The sequence below is a fragment of the Brachyistius frenatus genome, unplaced genomic scaffold (assembly GCF_029030835.1).
Source record: "Brachyistius frenatus isolate BFR_SWC_R1_liver_20210118 unplaced genomic scaffold, ASM2903083v1 Contig_149, whole genome shotgun sequence".
Taxonomy (NCBI): Eukaryota; Metazoa; Chordata; class Actinopteri; family Embiotocidae; genus Brachyistius; species Brachyistius frenatus.
This window is the reverse complement of record NW_027210748.1, coordinates 920,910-940,743: the sequence shown is the minus strand read 5'-3', so window position 1 is coordinate 940,743 and position 19,834 is coordinate 920,910. Positions and strand designations below refer to the sequence as shown.

General features: G+C 39.5%; 1 protein-coding gene across 1 annotated transcript in view; it reads left to right on the top strand.

Annotated features, from left to right (window-relative positions):
- Window positions 1-18,636, top strand: part of LOC138631094 (ADAMTS-like protein 2) — a 29,469-nt gene extending 10,833 nt beyond the window's left edge. Inside the window, exons 3-20 of the mRNA XM_069715834.1 lie at window positions 973-1,048; window positions 1,155-1,257; window positions 1,656-1,801; window positions 2,021-2,144; window positions 5,382-5,462; window positions 5,793-5,968; window positions 6,109-6,430; window positions 6,628-6,696; window positions 10,060-10,417; window positions 10,800-10,900; window positions 12,391-12,517; window positions 13,674-13,887; window positions 14,731-14,886; window positions 14,977-15,147; window positions 15,234-15,410; window positions 15,846-15,999; window positions 16,932-17,119; window positions 17,364-18,636. Coding sequence (XP_069571935.1) covers window positions 973-1,048; window positions 1,155-1,257; window positions 1,656-1,801; window positions 2,021-2,144; window positions 5,382-5,462; window positions 5,793-5,968; window positions 6,109-6,430; window positions 6,628-6,696; window positions 10,060-10,417; window positions 10,800-10,900; window positions 12,391-12,517; window positions 13,674-13,887; window positions 14,731-14,886; window positions 14,977-15,147; window positions 15,234-15,410; window positions 15,846-15,999; window positions 16,932-17,080 — 2,704 coding nt within the window. The 3' untranslated portion in view covers window positions 17,081-17,119; window positions 17,364-18,636. The remainder of the gene's footprint in view (window positions 1-972; window positions 1,049-1,154; window positions 1,258-1,655; window positions 1,802-2,020; window positions 2,145-5,381; window positions 5,463-5,792; window positions 5,969-6,108; window positions 6,431-6,627; window positions 6,697-10,059; window positions 10,418-10,799; window positions 10,901-12,390; window positions 12,518-13,673; window positions 13,888-14,730; window positions 14,887-14,976; window positions 15,148-15,233; window positions 15,411-15,845; window positions 16,000-16,931; window positions 17,120-17,363) is intronic.
- Window positions 18,637-19,834: the final 1,198 nt, after the last annotated feature.

The window sequence follows — 19,834 nt, the reverse complement described above, 5'->3', positions numbered from 1 at the left end:
AACTATATTACAAATTTAAAACCGAAATGAGAGACACTAATGACAATAACATCACCTTAAGGCAGTTTGAATGTGAATTCCTGACGAGTGTCTTAAACGTGTGTATAAGTATTGTTGGCTACCCGATCACAGAACCTACATGTAACTAATTTTTCATTATGAGCACTGAAATGTCAGCGAATCAGTTTGTTCTACAAAGAAATAGCAATGGGTGAGTTGTCAGGTAAGCTGTGTAGGCATAATGGACTACCTGTTGGATAAAAAGGTCAGGGTAATCATCTCAGGTAATTGTGGATGGTAAAATTGCGTCATGTTCTTCTATTTATCCTAGCTTCATACATTCAACCACCTACTAAAGCTTTGGCTACAGGTTTATGTTCTTTGATTCCTTGAGATCTGTTGACTGAGAAGGCTGTAGCATACGATTTATTTTTCATTATTTTCCTACTCCAGAAGCCATTCAATAAGCCCTTGTCCTGAATCATTCCGCATTTGGCCTTCCAAGTTTTATGTTGCAGTTTGTAGGATGGCTGCTGTGGTCATGAAACAAACTGCTGCCTTGCTGCTCGATAGCTCGCAATCACGTCATTTTCAAAGTCGGGACTAATAAACTGACCTGATACAAAACATGGCTTAAAGGCCTTTTGTTAGGCAGTAAGGACAGAATATATTTGTAACTGACACTGTTATTGCCTACTTCTGCTATGCTAAACTGAGTCGACACTTACAAATATAACTTATTCTTGCACATATCATTGTGCCAGAATAGCCTAAAGAGAATTAGAGTGGTAGATCACTTGTCTCCTGTACATGTTGTAACTGGTTGGCAGATGAAGGAACTTGTATTTACGTGGAACTGGCAATGACAATATACTGTATTATTTCCTAAATCTCTGTTGTCCTTGTCCATGTATTAACTCTATTGAATTGTTTACTGTGTGTCCTCTATTGGATCCTGTTTCTGTCTCTCAGGCTTTCAGCCACCCAGAATGTAAACAGCTCATATTGTATCGGCTCCCCCAAACAGTATCAACTCTGCCCAAACCAGGTATGATGCTACATTGATATTGATTCAATACTGATTAATTAACTGGAAAAAAATAAGTGAGTCCTTTTTCCGTCTTTGTGTTCGAATGCATATTGTGGTTTTCCAGCCCTGTCCCAGCCCCAGTGTCAGCTTCAAACAGCACCAGTGTTCTCAATTCAACTCTAAAGCCTTTGGAAGAAGATACTACCAGTGGATACCCCTTTACCCAGGTATAACTTTATTCTGTCTGTTCTTCTTTCATCCTTCTGTCTGCATATTGATCTGTATCTATCAGTCAGTTGAATAAAACATTCATATCCTTCTAGCTGTCTATATAAATTAAAATTAATTTAAATGATGCGTATTCTTAAATACGTGAAAGGATATTGTTGTGAAATGTGTCATTAAAGCATTCTCTGATAATTGTTATGTCTGACTTTTTTGAAGTATTGTACTATTATGAAGCTGAACAAATGTATATAATCGTGTTCTCTCATTTACTATCACTGGGCAAATTTGCCTTTGAGCAAACGCAATGACAACCAGATATAATACATTTATTACACAGCAATCCTATATTTTGGTGTTGGTAAAGTAAGTAACATATTAAATGTGTAATCTTGTTTAGCTGATTACATCAGCATCTCCAATAAGCCATGTGACCTGCAGTGTACAACTATCAGTGGTGAGCGACAGCTACTAGTTCCCGCCCATGATGGCACCTTTTGCCGCGACACCAGATACCATGGAGTCTGTATAGAGGGGATATGTCAGGTAACCCAACCATGACGTGGTGATTTCATTTTTCTCTGTAAGAAATAATTTTTATTAAGTTTATTCAACATCATCCAAAGTATATTTCCTTTTGAACACTAATATGAACTGAATGTTTCCTGTTGATGAGTAAAATTCAGGAAATGCATGAGACTGCAAGCTTCTAAATAACTAATATTCAGACTTTCATAAGTGTTATAAATGTCTCATCTGCTCCAGCCTGTAGGTTGTGATGGGGAGCTGTATAGCAGTAAGACTCTAGACAGATGTGGTGTGTGTGGAGGCAATGGGACATCATGCCAGCGCATCTCTGGATCCTATAGGAAGGCACTCACACAGTTAGGTAACACACACACAAACACACATGTAGACAGCTGTTCATATGCATATATGTCATGTAATATCATGACTAATCATCAGCCAAGTTACTTGGTTTTCAATTTGTCTTAAACTGGAATAGACATATTCATATTCTGGATTTTTGCTTTGACATGTTTCCTTGCAGAATGTTTTAAACTGCTGGCATGACTATACTCTAGCTTCACATGGTATATTGATATTGCAATACCATTTTTACTGTCAGGTAACCCAATAATTTATATGTTAATTATGAAAAAAGTTTCACATAGAATATGGTGATATATATATCAAACAGGTCAAAGGTCAACATGACCGTGATATTATAATGCTTTGTAAAAAATACTTTTCTGGCCATTATTCAGTGCCATAACTATGGAACAGGAGGGGTTATTGTGACCATATTTAATATTAAATATTTGGTAATCTTGAAATTGTGGTAATTGTTTAGTTTTTCTGTGCTGTAGGATTAAAGATGCGTGTAAAGTGTCTCACATTTTAGAATTTGAAGCTTCTTTGCAGCGACCTACATATTTAAGGGATGAACACACATGAAGAATAGGACTTGATTTTTTTTTTGGTTCTTGGTGAATTTCTGCACTAATAGAGCTGCTCTCTGTTTCTATGCAGCAGAACAAGAGCAACATAGCTTGTTCCTTCCAAGTTTTGGCTATATTTATGTTATATGAGTTTGGACAGACATGGATGTAAATTGCATCTCTTGGTGAAGCCATAGAAATGCAAGATGATAATTCTAGTGATTCTGTGGGATTTAGGTAAACTAACCTTGAAGAATCTTAAGATCAAAATTATGTGATGTTTCTGTTGATCAAAATGTCCGAACAGAAATGCATTTGGGATATTTTAACCATTTTAAGTGCTTTACTTTTGATTTTGTACACAGCTTTAGTACAACCCCATTTCCAAATAAGTTGGGATGCTGTGTAAAATAAAAAAGATCGAATGCAAAGATTTGTAAAACACATAAACCCATATTTAATTGAAAATAGACCAAAGACAACCTATCAAATGTTGAAACAGAAATTTTATTGTTTTATGAAGAATCAATGCTCATTTTGAATTTGATGCCAGCAAAAACATCTGAAAAAAGTTGGGGCAGGGGAATGTTTACCACTGTGTTGCATCACCTCTTCTTCTAACAAACACTCTGTAAGCCAGAGGTCTCCAACCTTTCATCCTTGGAGCTCTACTTTGACAAAATATGTGGGCAATCACACATTGATAATCTTCTCTTACATTTTGCATCAAAACAGCTTGAATTCAAAAGCATGGAGAAACTTTTTCCTGTACGCATTTCTTCATGTTTTCAATTGATGAAGCTCACACTACTCACATCTGTCATAGAAAACAAAACAATATTTATTCCTCACTTGTCTTTTATTCTCTGTCTGTCCACATATCACCACATCCCTTCCATTCACATTCCCTCCATCTGTAGTTCACATGCGTGTTGTTGCATTCAGTCTTTTCAACAATTAACAAGATGGCTGGCACTGCATGGGATCAACAAGAGAGATGGATGCCGGAGTGTATCCACTTATGGAGTCATTTAAATGTTCATCTGTCAGTCTTGTTCTGCTGGGCTGTATCGCTGGAGTCGAGCAACTCATCACACTGGATCGTTTCAGCCGCCGCAGCCTTTTAAGCTCTGTTTTCAGCACCATCTCTGTTCACAGAGCACTTCCAGATGGAAAGTCCTGTGAAAAATTGCCGTGAAGTTTGATAAAGTGGACGCTTGACATTACTCTTTTAGCGAATGACAACACTCGTAGCGCAAATTCAACACCAAGACTTGTCATTTACAGTCGTGAAAACAAAAAAAATGTTGTTTCCCATACTTCATGAAAATAGTATACTTGTTGCCTGTGACTGGCCTGGCTATTATCCGCGGTCAGTGTTTTAGCTGTTTCCATTTGGCTATTTCAATCCGGACATATCTGGCCTGGCCGTGATCGGATCACAAGTGGCCATCTTTAGGCCGAGTGTTTCCACCTCACATCAACATGCGTCCTGAGTGACCACCTGATGGGCTCTCACTTCCCCACTCTGTATGGCAATGAACACATAGGCTACATCATAAAAATATACAAGTGGATAGATCAGACCGGCATTTCATCATCCAGGGCGGGTTCTCCTCACCACGCCCCTTTTGGGGGAAAACATTGGTCTTTCTCCACAGACTTCAATGTAAAATAGCCTTACTAAACCAGGCCACTTGTTGTTCTTGCCTAATATAGGATTTTAGCTGCTCAACAGTTCACGGTCACCTGTGTTTGATTCTTTGTTTAATGACCAAATGTTTTCAATAGGTGGCAGGTCTGTACTGCAGATGGGCCAGTTTAGCACTTGCATTCTCCTACTACGGAGCTCTCGGGTCCAGAGAAGGCAGCAGTGTTTATGGATCATGCTTCTATCTGGTTTTCTCTTTGCATGGTAGAGTTTAAACCTGCATTTGTGGATAACGTGATGAACTGAGTTCACAGATGATGGTTTTTAGAAGTTTTTCTTAGCCCAGACAATGATTTCCACTCCAGAATCATGTCTGTTTTTAATGTAGTGCTGCCTGAGGGCCTGAAGATCGCTGCTATTCAATATTGGTTTTCGGTCTGGTCCCTTGTTTACATAGATTTGTCCAGATTCTATGAATCTTTTAATGATATTATGAACCGTAGATAATGAAATCCCCAAATTCTTTGCAAATTTACTTTGAGGAACATTATTCTTAAATTTTTGCACTATTTTCCCACCCAGTCTTTCACACAGTGAACCTCTCACCATCTTCCCTGCTGAGACAGTCTGCCTCTCTGAAATTATGTTTTTATACTCAGTCAAGTTACTGATCTGTTGCCAATTAATCTATTTAGTTGTGAGATGTTCCACCAGGTGATATTTTTTTTTTTTTATCTTTACACAACTTTTGCAGTCTTTTGTTGCCCCTGTCCCAACTTTTTTGAGATGTGTTGCTGGGATAAAATTCTAAGTAATAATAAATCTTTTTCATAAAACAACAACATTTCAACATTTGATATGTTGTCTTTGGTCTATTTGCAATAAAATATGGCCTTATGGGATTTGCAAATCATTGCACTCTGTTTGTATTTACATTTTACACAGCATCACAATTGTTTGGGAATTCGGGTTGTACAGTGTTTCCTGGTGAATGTTAAATCATTAGTTTAAAGGGTGTTTTTTTTTTCATCAGGTTATGTGTTCATCATCAACATCCCTGCTGGTGCGTCAGACATTCTGATTATAGAGAGACACAAGACTGAAAACATCCTGGGTAAGAATCTACAACTTCTTTAGGGTCAATATACTGAGTATGAAGTAACAGATTTAAGTCAACAGTACCACTGAACATTGGTTTTAAGATTTTTTTTTTCTATTAAAATTCAATAGTATTTAATGTATCGATTGGAAAATAGGCTAACTAATCTAACTATTGGTTATGTGTTAAGTGACCTTCCAAAACTGGAACTTGTAGCTATACCATGGGTACCACTGTTTTACAAAATGACTCGTCCTTTTTGTGGTCATGTTCTTGGGCTCTGACCCAGTTTTTTTTTAAATCACTGTTTCAGTCCTATCCCCTGATATTTCCCTTCCTACCTAGCACTTTCAGATGAAGCGGGGCATTTCTTCTTCAACGGAAACACTGTGTTTGACAATCCTCAAAACTTCCATGTGGCGGGAACAGTGTTCAAATACCGACGTCCAAGCAATGTGTTCTCTGATGGGGTAGAATACATCATTGCTCAGGGACCCACACTGCAAGGCCTTATTGTTATGGTAGCACAAATATACATACCCACATTTACGTTATGAACACGACAAATGTTCATATTGTTTTCACAATGAAACATGGTTGCATGTCTCTCCAGTATAAAGTGGTTAATCAGAATCATTTCATCCCTGTGTACTGTATGTAGTACTACAACTTGAATGGGAAACTCCCCCACATCACCTATGAGTACACCATCCCCCTCAAGTCTCACGACTTCTTCGCCGCAGAGGGCATCACCACAAGCCCCGCCCACTCCCATCTTAACCTCACCTATAATGAGGGAGGTGTTGACCACTCAGATTTCCAGCTGCAGGAAGAAGAGGAGGAAGTGGTTTGGGAGATTAGGACAACCAGCCCGCCACCACCGCCATTGCCCATTTTGGTCTACAGACCAGCTGACATCACCAGTCATGTGTTCAGCCATAACGATGTGGAGGAGCGGGGACCTCCAGCACCATCTGGCTACAGTGAGTCACAGCGATGTTTTCAAATAACCAAGTTGTTTCTAGTGTTGAAATAATGGTATTTAATCATACAACACTTAGTGACAGCATTGGTGACTAGTTTGCTCATTGTTGCATCTTGTGTGTGTGATTAATGTGCTGTGAATATCTAACAACAGTATTTGTTTCATTGTCCTCCTTTTGTTCTTCTACTCATCAAGGGAGTTCCTCCAACTCGATCGATGAGCCGTCTACTGCTAACGACAACACACTCGTGCTTTCGTTCCCAGGTAGCAAAACCTTTTTTTCTTTTTTCCCAAGTTGCGCTTGCTTTTGAAATGTTCAAATTTCTAAATTGAAATAATACATAGACCTAAATGCCTGTGTTTTGTGTTTTATGCTTGAAAGTTTATTTTTTTGTAGTATACTGGAGACATTTCATGGCAATTAGGATTGCCATTTTTAGAAAAAACTTTTAGATTTTTAGTATAGGTAGTACAGGAGGTGTTTGTGCAGTATCGTGAGTCAGTACCAGAAGTAAGTGGTTCGAGACCACACAAAGGATAGGACAGGAATATAGTGGAAGGAATGAAACTACACCTACTAAAAATCTGAGTCATCTTTTGCATTAGTGGCTGTCACGATATATCACATTTTCACTACAAAGATTATTGTTGTGGCCAAAAGAATTCACTATGTTGATATTTTCGCGATATGAATGTAAAACGTATCAAAGTTATTATGATTATGCTATCAAGAGGGGTGTCCTGCTGTAAGAGAACTGTTGATGGGCTGGTCCTTTTGTTGATATTTTATTATGTAATAGATGCATGAGGGGAAAAAGCATTTCACAGTCCATTTCTATCAGTCACTTCTTAACCCTTTCATGTATAGAGTGGACAGCTATTCAAATGTTGTTTTCTTGTATATACATGGGTTTTGATGGCATAGTTGCACATCAGCCTCGTATGGGATGATGCAATAGCGTTCACTATAGTGGCTGATGTGCAACTATGCCATCAAAACCCATGCATATACAAGAAAACAACATTTGAATAGCTGTCCACTGTAGTGACCTCTATACATTAAAGGGTTAATTTATATGTAATGTATATATTTATATTTATGTTTATATTTATACACCTTTCCACCTTATGCACTTCTGGTTTTTAAGTTAAAGCCTCTTTTTATTATCTTTGTTTGGTCTTTATTGAAAAGTGTGTTATATTAAAAATAAATTCTATTTCTATCAATCGCTTAGAGCTATCAATTTTGGCTGCTTTATTTTGAAAAGTTACAAAGGAAGAGGACGTTTAGGAAATTGTAAATAAGTCTTGTGTTTGGGGCAAGAACCTTATAAAGATGAACTCAAGCCTAAATGTAATGGACACTCTTCGACGGCCGCCCAACCAGATAGTTAGACAGGGGTTGTAGTTATTGGATAAGACAATTTCACATTTGCCAGCATGCCTACTTGCTTCGTAACTTTTGAGAATACAGCAATCGAATTATATTGGTCTAAGTTGTGGGTAAAAACATTCTTTTTAATAAAATGGGCAGGTTTGGAGCATTTCTAATAAGACAAACAAAGACACAGGAAATAGGCTTTGACTCAAGCCATAAGTGCACAAGTAAGAATATGGTATAAATACATATGATGGACTTGACCGGATCAACCCATCAAATACCAATGGGCCTTTGACCATTATAAAAGCCAAATAGGACAGTTTACATTTTGTCCATTACTCAGGAGATTGCAATCATTGAAAGGAGGCAGTAGTGGCATAAGAGTGTGAAATCAATTCTGCCGTTGGAATGATCCCGATTTTACTGTATGTGTTAAATTAACACAGTATGAATACAACCCTGTTTCAAAACAAGTTGAAATTCTGTGTGAAATGGAAATAAAAACAACGCGATTATTTTGCAAAACATGTAAAAACCCATATTTAATTGAAAACAGACAAAAGACAACATATCAACTGTGTAAACTGAGAAATGCTATTGTTCTATGAAAAATATATGCTCATTTTCAATTTAATGCCAGCAACATGTTTCAAAAAAGTTGGCAGAGGGGCAATGGTTCCACTGCTTTGCATCACTTCTTCTTTTAACAACACTTTGTAAACGTCTGGGAACTTGGGAGACCATTTGCTGGAGTTCTGAATGTGAAATGTTGTCCCATTCTTGGCTGATATATGATTTCAGCTTCTAAACAGTTTGGGGACTCCTTTGTTGTCTTTGTCATTTTAGTTTCGTACCCAGACTTGGGGCCTCATTCACCAATATCTTCTTAAGATTTTTCTGAAATTGGTCCCTCAAAAAATGTTCTCAGAAAAAGTCTACGACTAGATTCAAGGATTTGTTCAGACCTGTGTTCTTATATTGATGAATCCCATGATCCTCGTAAGTTGAAAGCGCGTGGCAGTTGAAAAATAAATTCTCAGTTTCAACATTTAACATGCTGTCTTTTTTCAAATAAATATAGGTTGACATGATTTGCAAATCATTGTATTCAGTTTTTATTTATGTTTTACACAACGTTCCAACTTTTCTTTTGAAACGGGGTCATATTTCTTTGTATATATCACGGTTACGTACAGTATGTAGTGACATCACTATTTTGTATAGATAACAAATGAATATCACCATCCTATGAGACGTAATTTTAGATATACCGAAGCCTCTGCTCACCACAATAGATGCCATCTTTCAGTGGGCTGAGATTTCACGGTATGATTTATAGCAATCTCACTTCAGATTCTATCAATATCATGAATGTGAGGTGCCTGGAGCACGTATGTAGTTGAAGAACTGGATGATTATACCTGAGATGGTTTATTCTTTAACCTCTTTAATGCCAGACATTATGTAATACACTTCAAAATACTTCACTGGGTTCAATGGTCCAGAGCTAAAATTGCTCAGATTGCAGACAGTTTTGATCGTACGATGGTACGATCAAAATATGTATATGTACAACACCAATATTCAACTCTCTCCTTGTCTTGTCTTAATTGGTGTTTTGCCAGAGACCCTCTTATCTCTGTAGATCTACGTTCCTTGTGAGAAGGGTTGTTTGTTTAAATTGTAATTTAGCAGTGATGAAGGGAGCATTCAGATCCTTTTTTTTTTTTTTACATTTAGTTTATGTATTAACATAAAAGTACTGGTTTGGTCCCTATGACTAATGATAACTTATGACATAACAAAATTATTAGTACTCCAGCATTAGTGTAATCAACTTGTTGCTACTGTAGTAGGTGCAGGTGGAGCCAATTTGAATGACTTTATTTCCAGTTCTATATACAGGGAAGCCATATAGATCTGAGCGGTTGCGAGATGATTACTGGAAAAAGAAACGGCAAAAAACAAAGTTGTAATACACAAATTGGTTTTGCTTTTTTTTTACATTTTTAAAAAGCCTGTTATATTGTCATTGCTATATTGTTACATTGTGTCAAAACTTTCCAAAAAAATGTGTGGAGTAGAAAGTACCGTATATTTTTCTGCAATCCAGTGGAGTGGAAATGTAAAGTAGCATCAAATGGAAATACTTAAGTAAAGTACAAATACCTCAAAATTGCACACTACTGTATTTGAGTAGATGTACTTAATTACTTTCCACCATTTCAAATTATGTCCATCCACAGGTGGTCAGAGTGTTCGTTCTCCAGCTCTGCCAGAAGATGTCCCCTATTCTCCACTGCTACTGGAGGGTTTACATTACAACCAAACGCAGTCAAACACACACAGCCTCATCCAGTCAAACACACACTCTTTAAAACACACGATCGCCGATCCCCATTCACAATCAGAAACACATGTGGAAATGCTGGCTTCCAGAGACACAGATATCCACACCGTTTCACAGTTGGAAATGCACTCGGACATGCTCATGGTTACTGACACACACTCGATGGCACATGCAGAAACAGACGTCGGCTCCCACGCCGCCATCTTGGTGCAGCTGCAACAGGTGTCGGCAGTCCAGGCAGCCAACACAGAGAGGTATGAGGTTGTACAAGAGATGTTTGTTTTAAGACAACTGAATGTTATTATAGACGTAATTCACTACACTTTTATGTCGTATAATATTCAACAGCTTGGATCTTTAGAGCTTATTATGTTACTCTGTCATAACATTTCTAGTTATTTATTTATTCTGTGATTATAATTTATAATGAGCACTACTTCAAATCACCTTTTAATGTAGATTTAATTAAGAGAGCAAGAGACTTGCCTGCGGATCGAGATCATCACCATCAATTCTAATTTGAGTGATATACTGTCGGGAATTGATACATTAGTGAGTTTTCAGACATAAAATGAATAGAAAAGTTATCAAATTTCAGAAATGTACCTGCCCGTCTCTGTTTCTGTTTCACTCCAGCAATGACTTTGATGTGGGTCTGGAACAAGATATTAGTCTGGCAGACATGTATCGGTGGAAGGTTTCTGCTTATGCTCCATGCAGCTCAACCTGTACAACAGGTTAGCACATTTACACAACATCAACAAATACATTAATACCTATGTTCTTTATCTGATAGCGCCTCTTGGGAAAGTTGAAAATATTTATGTCTGATTGTCTAGTGCTGTATGTACATCTGTTTCCAAAAAAGTATGGACGCTGTGTAAAATGTAAATAAAAACAATGTGACAAACGTAATATAATATACTTTAGAAAGGCTTGCATATTCCCACAATAGTTCCCGTAATTTACACCCCATGTCAGGACAAAAACCAAGCCATGAACTTCATGGACGTTACTGTCAACCGTGATAAAACTGTGGCAAGCTTTAGATCAGGATTAGAATGTAAAACCATATGGCTTCTAAGACTTTAAAGCTCTGAGTATTTCCAGGAACAAGGTGGCCTCAATAAGTGTGAAATGGAGGAAGTATGAAACCAGTCTGCTTAGAGTTGGCCATCCAGTCAAACTGTGCAAGCAGCTCCTTATGTCAGGGTGGTGAGCAGAGACCCAATGGTCACTTTAACAGTGCTTCAGAAGTCATCGGCAGAGATGGGAGAACCTGCCAGAGGAACGACTATCCCACCAGCACCCTATCAATCAGGTCCCCATGGTGGAGCAGCTAGACCGAAGCAGCTCAGGGTTAAAGGCATATGATGGCATGCCTGGAGTACGGTGGCCCTGAAGGTCAAACACACAAACATTTCACAAAACACAAAAACATTTAGCAAAACACAAACATTTCACAAAACACAAACACATTTCACAAAACACAAACACATTTAGCAAAACACAAACATTTCACAAAACACAAACACATTTCACAAAACACAAAAACATTTCACAAAACACAAAACATTTCACAAAACACAAAAACATTTCACAAAACACAAAACATTTCACAAAACACAAAAACATTTCACAAAACAAAAACATTTTGCAAAAAAATATGTTTGTTTTTCTGAAATGTTTTTGTTTTCTGAAATGTCTTTGCATTTTCGACAATGTTTTTGGTTTTTGCGTTTGACCTTCAAGGCCACCATACTGGAGTTTTCTAGAGTGCATCTAAAGGACTCTGAGAGCACGTGGAAAAATACTTTCTGATCTGATGAGTCCAAAACTGAGCTATTTTTCTGAAGAATTCCACACGCTCTGTCAGGTGAACGCCAGGCACTGCTCATCCCTTCAGGCGAGCATGTTGGTGGCAGCGTAATGATATGGAGGTGCTTCTCAGCAGCATGGTCAAGCAGACTGGTCTGAAGTGAGAAAAATATTTAATACAGCCAAATACAGAGGTCCTTCAAGAAATAAAATGTTCAGTTTTTCCCATCCATCTGCCAAAGAGAGTTTTATACAATATCAAATGAAGAGTCTCATGTTTTTAGTGTGTGTGTGTGTGTGTGTGTGTGTGTGTGTGTGTGTGTGTGTGTGTGTGTGTGTGTGTGTGTGTGTGTGTGTGTGTGTGTGTGTGTGTGTGTGTGTGTGTGTGTGTGTGTGTGTGTATTCCCAGGTATCTCCACCAGCTATGCCCTGTGTGTCCGGTATGATGGTACTGAAGTCGATGACAGTTACTGTGACTCTCTGACCAAACCAGAACCCACACATGAGTTCTGCACCGGAAAGGAATGTCCTCCACGGTACTGCCCTAACGGATATAAACTGGCTGACACAAAATACATTAAGAAGTTTAAGATGCTTTAATTTTCATATGGCAGTTTCAAAGAAGTGATGATGCCTCAGAAAAACTAATGAGTTTCACATGACACCCTCTGAGGTCACATTTAATAACAAATGATGTATGTTTATATCTGCTATGGCCCCAGTGTAAGTAAGCCCAGGGGAAACCTAAAAGTTTTTTTCCAATCATGAACACCCAGAAAAGCACTCATTGGCTGCTTTTATTTGTTACCATGGGCAACATGTTTTAAGAAACCAAACCTACCTGCCTGTGTTTTTTATTTTTTATTTTATTGAAATTAAATTATGTTTTAATTTTTAACGACTTACAATACGTGACATAGCAGTACATATATTGAAAAAGCCCAGGTGGTGCTAAAAGTGACCAGGTACTTGTATTTGAAAGAACACACAAAGTGCCTTAGTATTGCGGAGTAACACCGTGAGGGTCGACTGACTGAATATTACTACCCTGTCTTCACCTACCAAACGCCTCACTGATTCACAGGATGCAATGCTAACACTATGCTACGCTCATACACTCAGGTAAGTCTATATAGTACAAGCACTTAGCAACAAGGTAAGAGTGTACAGGATCTTTCTGGGGTGAATCAAGTGGGAGCCTCCCTTCACTGGTGTATTTTCAAATTCAGCTTGGAAAGGCTCAACATCACCTCTGCTCTACCTGCTTTACATCTAATCTAAAACATACTTTGGCAACGTCATATTTCTCAAAGCCACGAGTTGAAACCTTATACAATGACCACCAGTACTATCCCTTCTCTGCCAAAATCCAGAGATTACCCTTTTCGGATGCTTCCGCCAACTCACTCGCCAGAGTTTTAACAGTTTTAAAGCTTACATGTCTGGGACTTTTCCTGCCCTGCTTTGCTCTCCCTCTCTAACAAACCTAACAGCTGCCTCTTTTCCATTCTTTTCTGCTCTTACTTTCATTTTCCTCTTTTCAGTGGCTGCAGCCAAGCTTCTCAGTACCTGGTTGTGCCTCTATTTTTTTTTTGATATGACTAAAATAGTTTCATCCACCAAATATCCCTGAAAATGTATTACATTGTACTTAGGACCCTAATAACGACACCTCTCCCACCTTCTCTTCAGATGGGAGACAAGTGGTTGGAGCGAGTGTTCGCGGACTTGTGGTGAGGGCGTCCAGTACCGTACTGTGCGCTGCTGGAAGATGCTGTCACCTGGCCTCGACTCCTCTGTCTATGATTCGCTGTGTCTGTTGCATGACCTTCACAAGCCAGCCAATCGAAAGGTCTGCATCGGCCAGAGCTGTGGACCCCAGTGGGAGGTGTCGGAGTGGTCACAGGTAATAAAACAAGCCCCAGCGCCGAGGTACACATCAACAGATAATTTCTAACCCTCCCGGAACAACCCTGTGTGTTGGTACAAGTACATTCCAGACAGACGATGTTGGTTGTTTGAGTTTTAGGGGATTTACATGCACAATTTGCAAGTCCGCCTTTAAACAAAAACCAAGCGTCCATAACAACCTTGAAACAAGTTTTGCTTGCTGTAATCAATCCTTCTACTCAAGCTGAATAGAAAGAATGATAAACAAACCTTTTTTTTTTAACATGTTTCTGAGATTTATCTGCAGATTTGACAAATCAAGTAAGTACTTTTTGCCTTTTTTAGAGCTAACTTCTCTTTGTGTTACTATATTTTGTTCTCCTTGTAACAAGGTAGATATTTTTATTAAAACAAAGGTTGGAAGGCATTTTGTCTTAAGACTTTGAATGCATTTTTTCATAAAACCAGTCTGAATATTGTCCCCCATCTCTTTTGATTAAAAGTGCATCAAGAAGGGATTTTCACTGGCCAGCCTGAAAAAAGGACAGTTTTCACTAGTCAATTGGGCCCCTGAATGTTTTCTTCAGACATACTTGAAATATTGTAAACCCTGTCTGATCAATATGTCAAATAGACAAAACTTACAAACAGAACGGCATTAAAAGCCTGAAAAAAATCACTGCAAAGAAAACGCGTTAGCAGTAGTATTTTTTCATGTTAGTTTTGCATGTCATTTCATGACTGCTCATGTATTCTTCAAAGCTGTACCTTTATAACGAACAACCAGCACCTATAAGTTGTGCTACAGTTAATATTAATGCAAAGAAAAAAAGTGTTTGTGTGTGACTGTATGTTTTAGTGCTCAGCACGTTGTGGCTCTCGGGGAGTCCGGACTCGAGAGGTTCGCTGCTCAATGGAAATGAGACTGTGTAACAAGTCCTCTCAGCCAATCGAAAGTCAGGAATGTGAAAGCCAACCGTGCGACCGACGATGGACAGTTTCCGATTGGGGACCTGTGAGTTTTTCTTTTCATTTTACTGCACATACTCATCGAGCAAAGCTACATTCAACCATGTGAATTAAAACGATGTGTATGTTGCGGCAGTGCTCAGGTGTGTGTGGGGAAGGAAGGATGGTGCGTGCAGTGACCTGTCGGTCATCAGGTGGGCTTGTGATGTCGGAGGAGCAGTGTGACCAATCACTGCGCCCACTGGCCATCTATCCCTGTGGTGACAAAGACTGTGCCCCCCATTGGGTTGAACAGGAGTGGCAGCAGGTAACTCTGGCAGATTATAGCATGTGATTTTTAGCTGCATATGAAAAGATCTATGAAGTTCAATTTGTTGTGTACGTGTGTTCTAGTGTAATGCCACGTGTGGACGTGGTGGGCGGCAACGTCAGGTGGTATGTGCCGGCCTGGAAGGAGGCGTGTTCAAAGAGTTTCCAGACAGCAGGTGCGAACAAACCAACAAACCGGAGACCACCTCCTCCTGTTTCCAGAGACCCTGTTCCAAGTGGTTCACCACATCCTGGTCTCAGGTAACTGTCTCCATGTCTACCTGTTGATGCATCAACCTGCAAAGTATAAAACCACAATGATCTTAGATAGTCTCAAAGTTATCAAATCAAATCAGTTTTAGTCCCAAAAAACTTTAATGGGAAAACATTGAGAGAAACTTCAGGAAAAAGGAATGGAAAAAGGAAACCTATTCCAAGATGGACACACACTCAATGTAGATGTTATTTGTACAAATACTCAACATAGTAGATTTAATGTAGGACAATTAGGACAACAAAAGTATAGATTCTAATCCTATATAAAGAACATGATCCAGACAGATGTCATCAGATAGCCGCGTGATCTCCACGTACACGTGGTTGTACTTCAGATTATTACTATTGGAATTAAGAGTTTGTAGATCTGATCATCAATAGTGTGTTGAGAAGAAATAACAAGTGCTTTTCCCCCCTCAGTGCAGTAAGACGTGTGGGAGTGGTGTTCAAGTGCGAGAAGTCAAGTGTTACCAAGGAGAGGAGCTGGTAACACGGGGCCACAGCTGCGATTCGGCCCTGAAGCCAGAAGCCAGACAGAGCTGTGAAATCCAGACCTGTCCAACCGAAGCACCAGGTACCGAAAAAAAACAAAAAACACATCGGACGCATTTACCGCAGCTAATGCAACGTCCTACAACGAGTAGTTCTGACCCAGAGATCTGATTGGTCAACTGTACATTTGGAACATGCTCAAGTCAACATGACATCATTACACCCTGCTGACCACTAGTAAATATCACTCCATCTATCTCGACGGCAAACATATAACTGGAATTCAATTTCATATAATATGCCATATAATGTTGTTTTTACTTGTTATAGGCCTATTAAATGTAAACCATTACACGTAATTGGGTCCTTGTTTGTCCTTTTTTGTCACTCCGAGCACCCGTACCGTGAACTACGGATAGTCGCGCACTTAAAACCCTAGCACCGTCTAGCTTGACCGCAGTCCGGTGTGTGGGTGACATGGTTCTTACTACCTTAAAAATTCATGTGTCCATGGATTATTCTTTTTAGGTGTTATCTCACTTGAGCTCTCTAAGCAGTTTACGGTTTCTATGTGCTGAATTTATTCAGTTTGATAAATCCCACGATCTCTAGAGAGCATTAAAACGGACAAGAATTCCTCTCTGTTGCTAGGGTCGCTGCTAAGAGTCGGCCTACTTGCTGGAGTGGTGAACATTGCATACATTACATACGAGTCGACTGACACGACTGATTGTTTTCTGGTTCTTAGTCATATACCCGTGTGTTGCCATGGAAACGAAGATCACACAAACAAAAAGTTTTATATTTCCAGAGCAAATGGCTCCACAATATGAACACAGTTAGATTACATATTTTAATTTAGTTGGTAACTTGTTGTATAATCGCAATATTACACTTGAGGATGTGATGCTTATGACCCGACCGCATTACAGTCGTGCGAATAATGATGTTAAACAGTTTTTTTTTTTCAAGGAATGCCATAACAACTCGAGTGTCTTCTGTGTGTTTAACCAGCAGCGGCCCCAGCGGCATCGGTAGCAGTAGACAACTCCTGCCAAGATAAGGCGACAGCCAACTGTGCCTTGGTTCTGAAGGTGAAACTGTGTTCCCATTGGTACTACAGAAAGGCCTGCTGCCAGTCCTGCAAGGCACCGAGACCCTGAAGTCTCAACTGTAACCTCTCACCTCAACACCAATCACTGGTACCTAAGGACACACTACACTCTTTTTGGTGCTAAATAAAGGAATGCTGCTAGTGATGTAAAGCCTTAGGACATTAACCTTATTACAGTTACCGTTCACTGATGTGTAAGGTCAACATGTGGTCACTGTATTACCGTCGACTCATACGTGTCATCCTTTTAAAACGCAGAAAAAGGAGTCAACCAGTCTTTTGATAAGAAAAAAAAAAAAGTCTTTATTCCTGTTCTTCTCTTCTTTCATCAGTAACTGACCCCACAAGTTCCCTCAATTCTTCTCATGGTGCTAAAGAAGGTACATTCAAACCACATGAAAGCCCAAAGGCAGCTTTGTTGTCACCGTGGCAACAGATCACTGGACCAGGGAGTGTGTTATGCTCATGTACTGTGCAGTGGGCCACTGAGGTCTTTTACTTAACAGATTTTTTTTTTTTAAACTTTTTAAACTTCTCATCTCTCGCTCAAATTGATGCTGACTTCTACCTAAGAAACAGAATTTTCAAATCAACGAAGTTCCCCGGTCATTTACATTTATAGTAAGCTTGTTTATCGACACGTTGAGTCAGATGAATATTTCCACGTCAGTATATAATCTGCACGTGTGTCCAGTACCACAGATATGACCAGAAACTTTTTAGCCTAGCTTAGCAACAAAGACGGGAGGTGTGGGGAAACTGCAAGCATGGCAAAAACACCGTCGTTTCACACAGAAAGTAATGATGCTCTGGAGCCACGTCCCGTCAACAGCCGCCATTTGCTTTTTGTTATTATGCAGCATCTCTTAAGTGACACTTAGATTTAGCTTCAGCTTGCTTTGGAGCTGTTGGCCTCAGCCGTTAGGATAATCTAGGTGATCTATGCTGTTCTTTTCTCCTTCTTCCTCATCCAGTTGAATGCAGATGGCTACAGACCTCTTAGTCTGGTTCAGTAGGAGGATTCTTTCTAATTAAAGGATGTTTTTTTTCTTTTTCCACTGTTCAAATTGTTTGGTTTCTCTCATTATGTTGTAAGGTCTCACCTTTACTCTGTTAATGAACCTGAGATGAACTCATTCTCCTCTGGGAAAGCCTTACAAGCCTCAAAAAGTTCAAATGTTTCTTCAGAACGATATCATTTCCCTGGGAGAAATCCAAATGTTCCTCCTGATGGAATTTGTAAGAACCAGAAGATAAAGGAGTGAAAGTAGCCTCTTTGTTTATATTCCGAAAGATGTTTCAGACTTGAAAGTTCATTGAGCAACTACATAAAAACATATCACTGGTGTCGCTGGCATAAAAACATAAAAACACTACAAACACTGAAGAACCGAAAAGCAGCCACAGAGCAGAGGTGTGGTTGAACCGAGGGAAACCGACAGAGCCAACATTTACTCAATACACTGTGTACACGTGACTGTCGTTGTCGGCCTCTTCCACAGCGTTGTTTCCCTGTTGTTACTTTGCCCACAGAGCTGCTGTTGTTTTTTTTGTTTTTATCCTATCGCACATGAATAATAAAAGATGGGCTGTTTTTGACAAGCATATGTGTCTGAGCTCTGATTGCTGCTCTTCACAAACACTGGACTGATCTTTGTCAGCAAACTATTTTCTGAAGAAATCCTTAGGTGTTTTTTTTTTTATTTTTTATTTTTTTAAAGAGGAAGAATTAAGATTCAGAAGACTTATTGCCATTAGCACAGGTACGAGATAGTAGCGGTACATTGGACGTGTGTGGTTCTTACAGTCAGCTTTGCCAGAATAAAAGACGATAAAAGAAAATTAAAGGAGTGACAGAAAGATATATATATATATGGTAAGGTGTATACATATACATATACATATATATATAGTAAAACTAGAGAAACTGATCATTTCAAATTTTCTTAATTTTTTTCCAGAGCTGTATATATATATATACAGTGAACCCTCGCTATAACGCGGTTCACCTTTCACGGTCTCGCTGCTTCACGGATTTGCATCGTGCATTGAAATCACATTACAACTATATGTAACGTAGATATATTTCATGTCCAGTTCTATCTATTTCAATTGTAAAATAAAGGTTACTACTTCACGGATTTCGCCTATCACGGTTTCTATTTGGAACGTAACCCCCGCGAAAAACGAGGGTTCACTGTATATATATATAAATGTATCATCTAAACCCATATTGAATTGCAAATGGCCCAAAGACATCGGTTCGCAGCCTTCTTTGTCATATTTATCATATTGCGGCATATGTTGCTCCAAAACCTGTATTTATCGTTCATCATTAATGGTTCCTTCTGTCAGAAGTCTGGGTTTTTCCTCTGTTTTGCCCCTGATCACCTCTCCTCCTGTGTCCCCTCAGTCCCCTGTCTGCTTGTCTGTGGCCACGCCCCTCACCAGTCCCAGCAGATGCAGCCACTCACCCCTGATCACCACCTGCAGGTGTGCTGCACCTCCCTGACACCTCCCCAGACTATATGTACCCTGCCCCTGCACTTTGGTGGTTGGTTTATTTTTGTTAGTCACCCGTCAGCTCTCCGTCAGCTCTCCGTCAGTCCTGTCCCTGTTCCTGTTCCCGTTCCTCCGGCCTCTGTGCCTCCTGTGGATCTCCCTGTCAAAGTCACCAGTCGGTGGAGTTGCCCTCCCGACTCGGAGGATTGTTGACGCCGTCCCTTCCGCTGGTCTGCCGGCTGCCCTGCCAGCCGTGTCCCCCTGGATCTGTCGGTCGAGTTGCCCTCCCTACTGGAAGCAA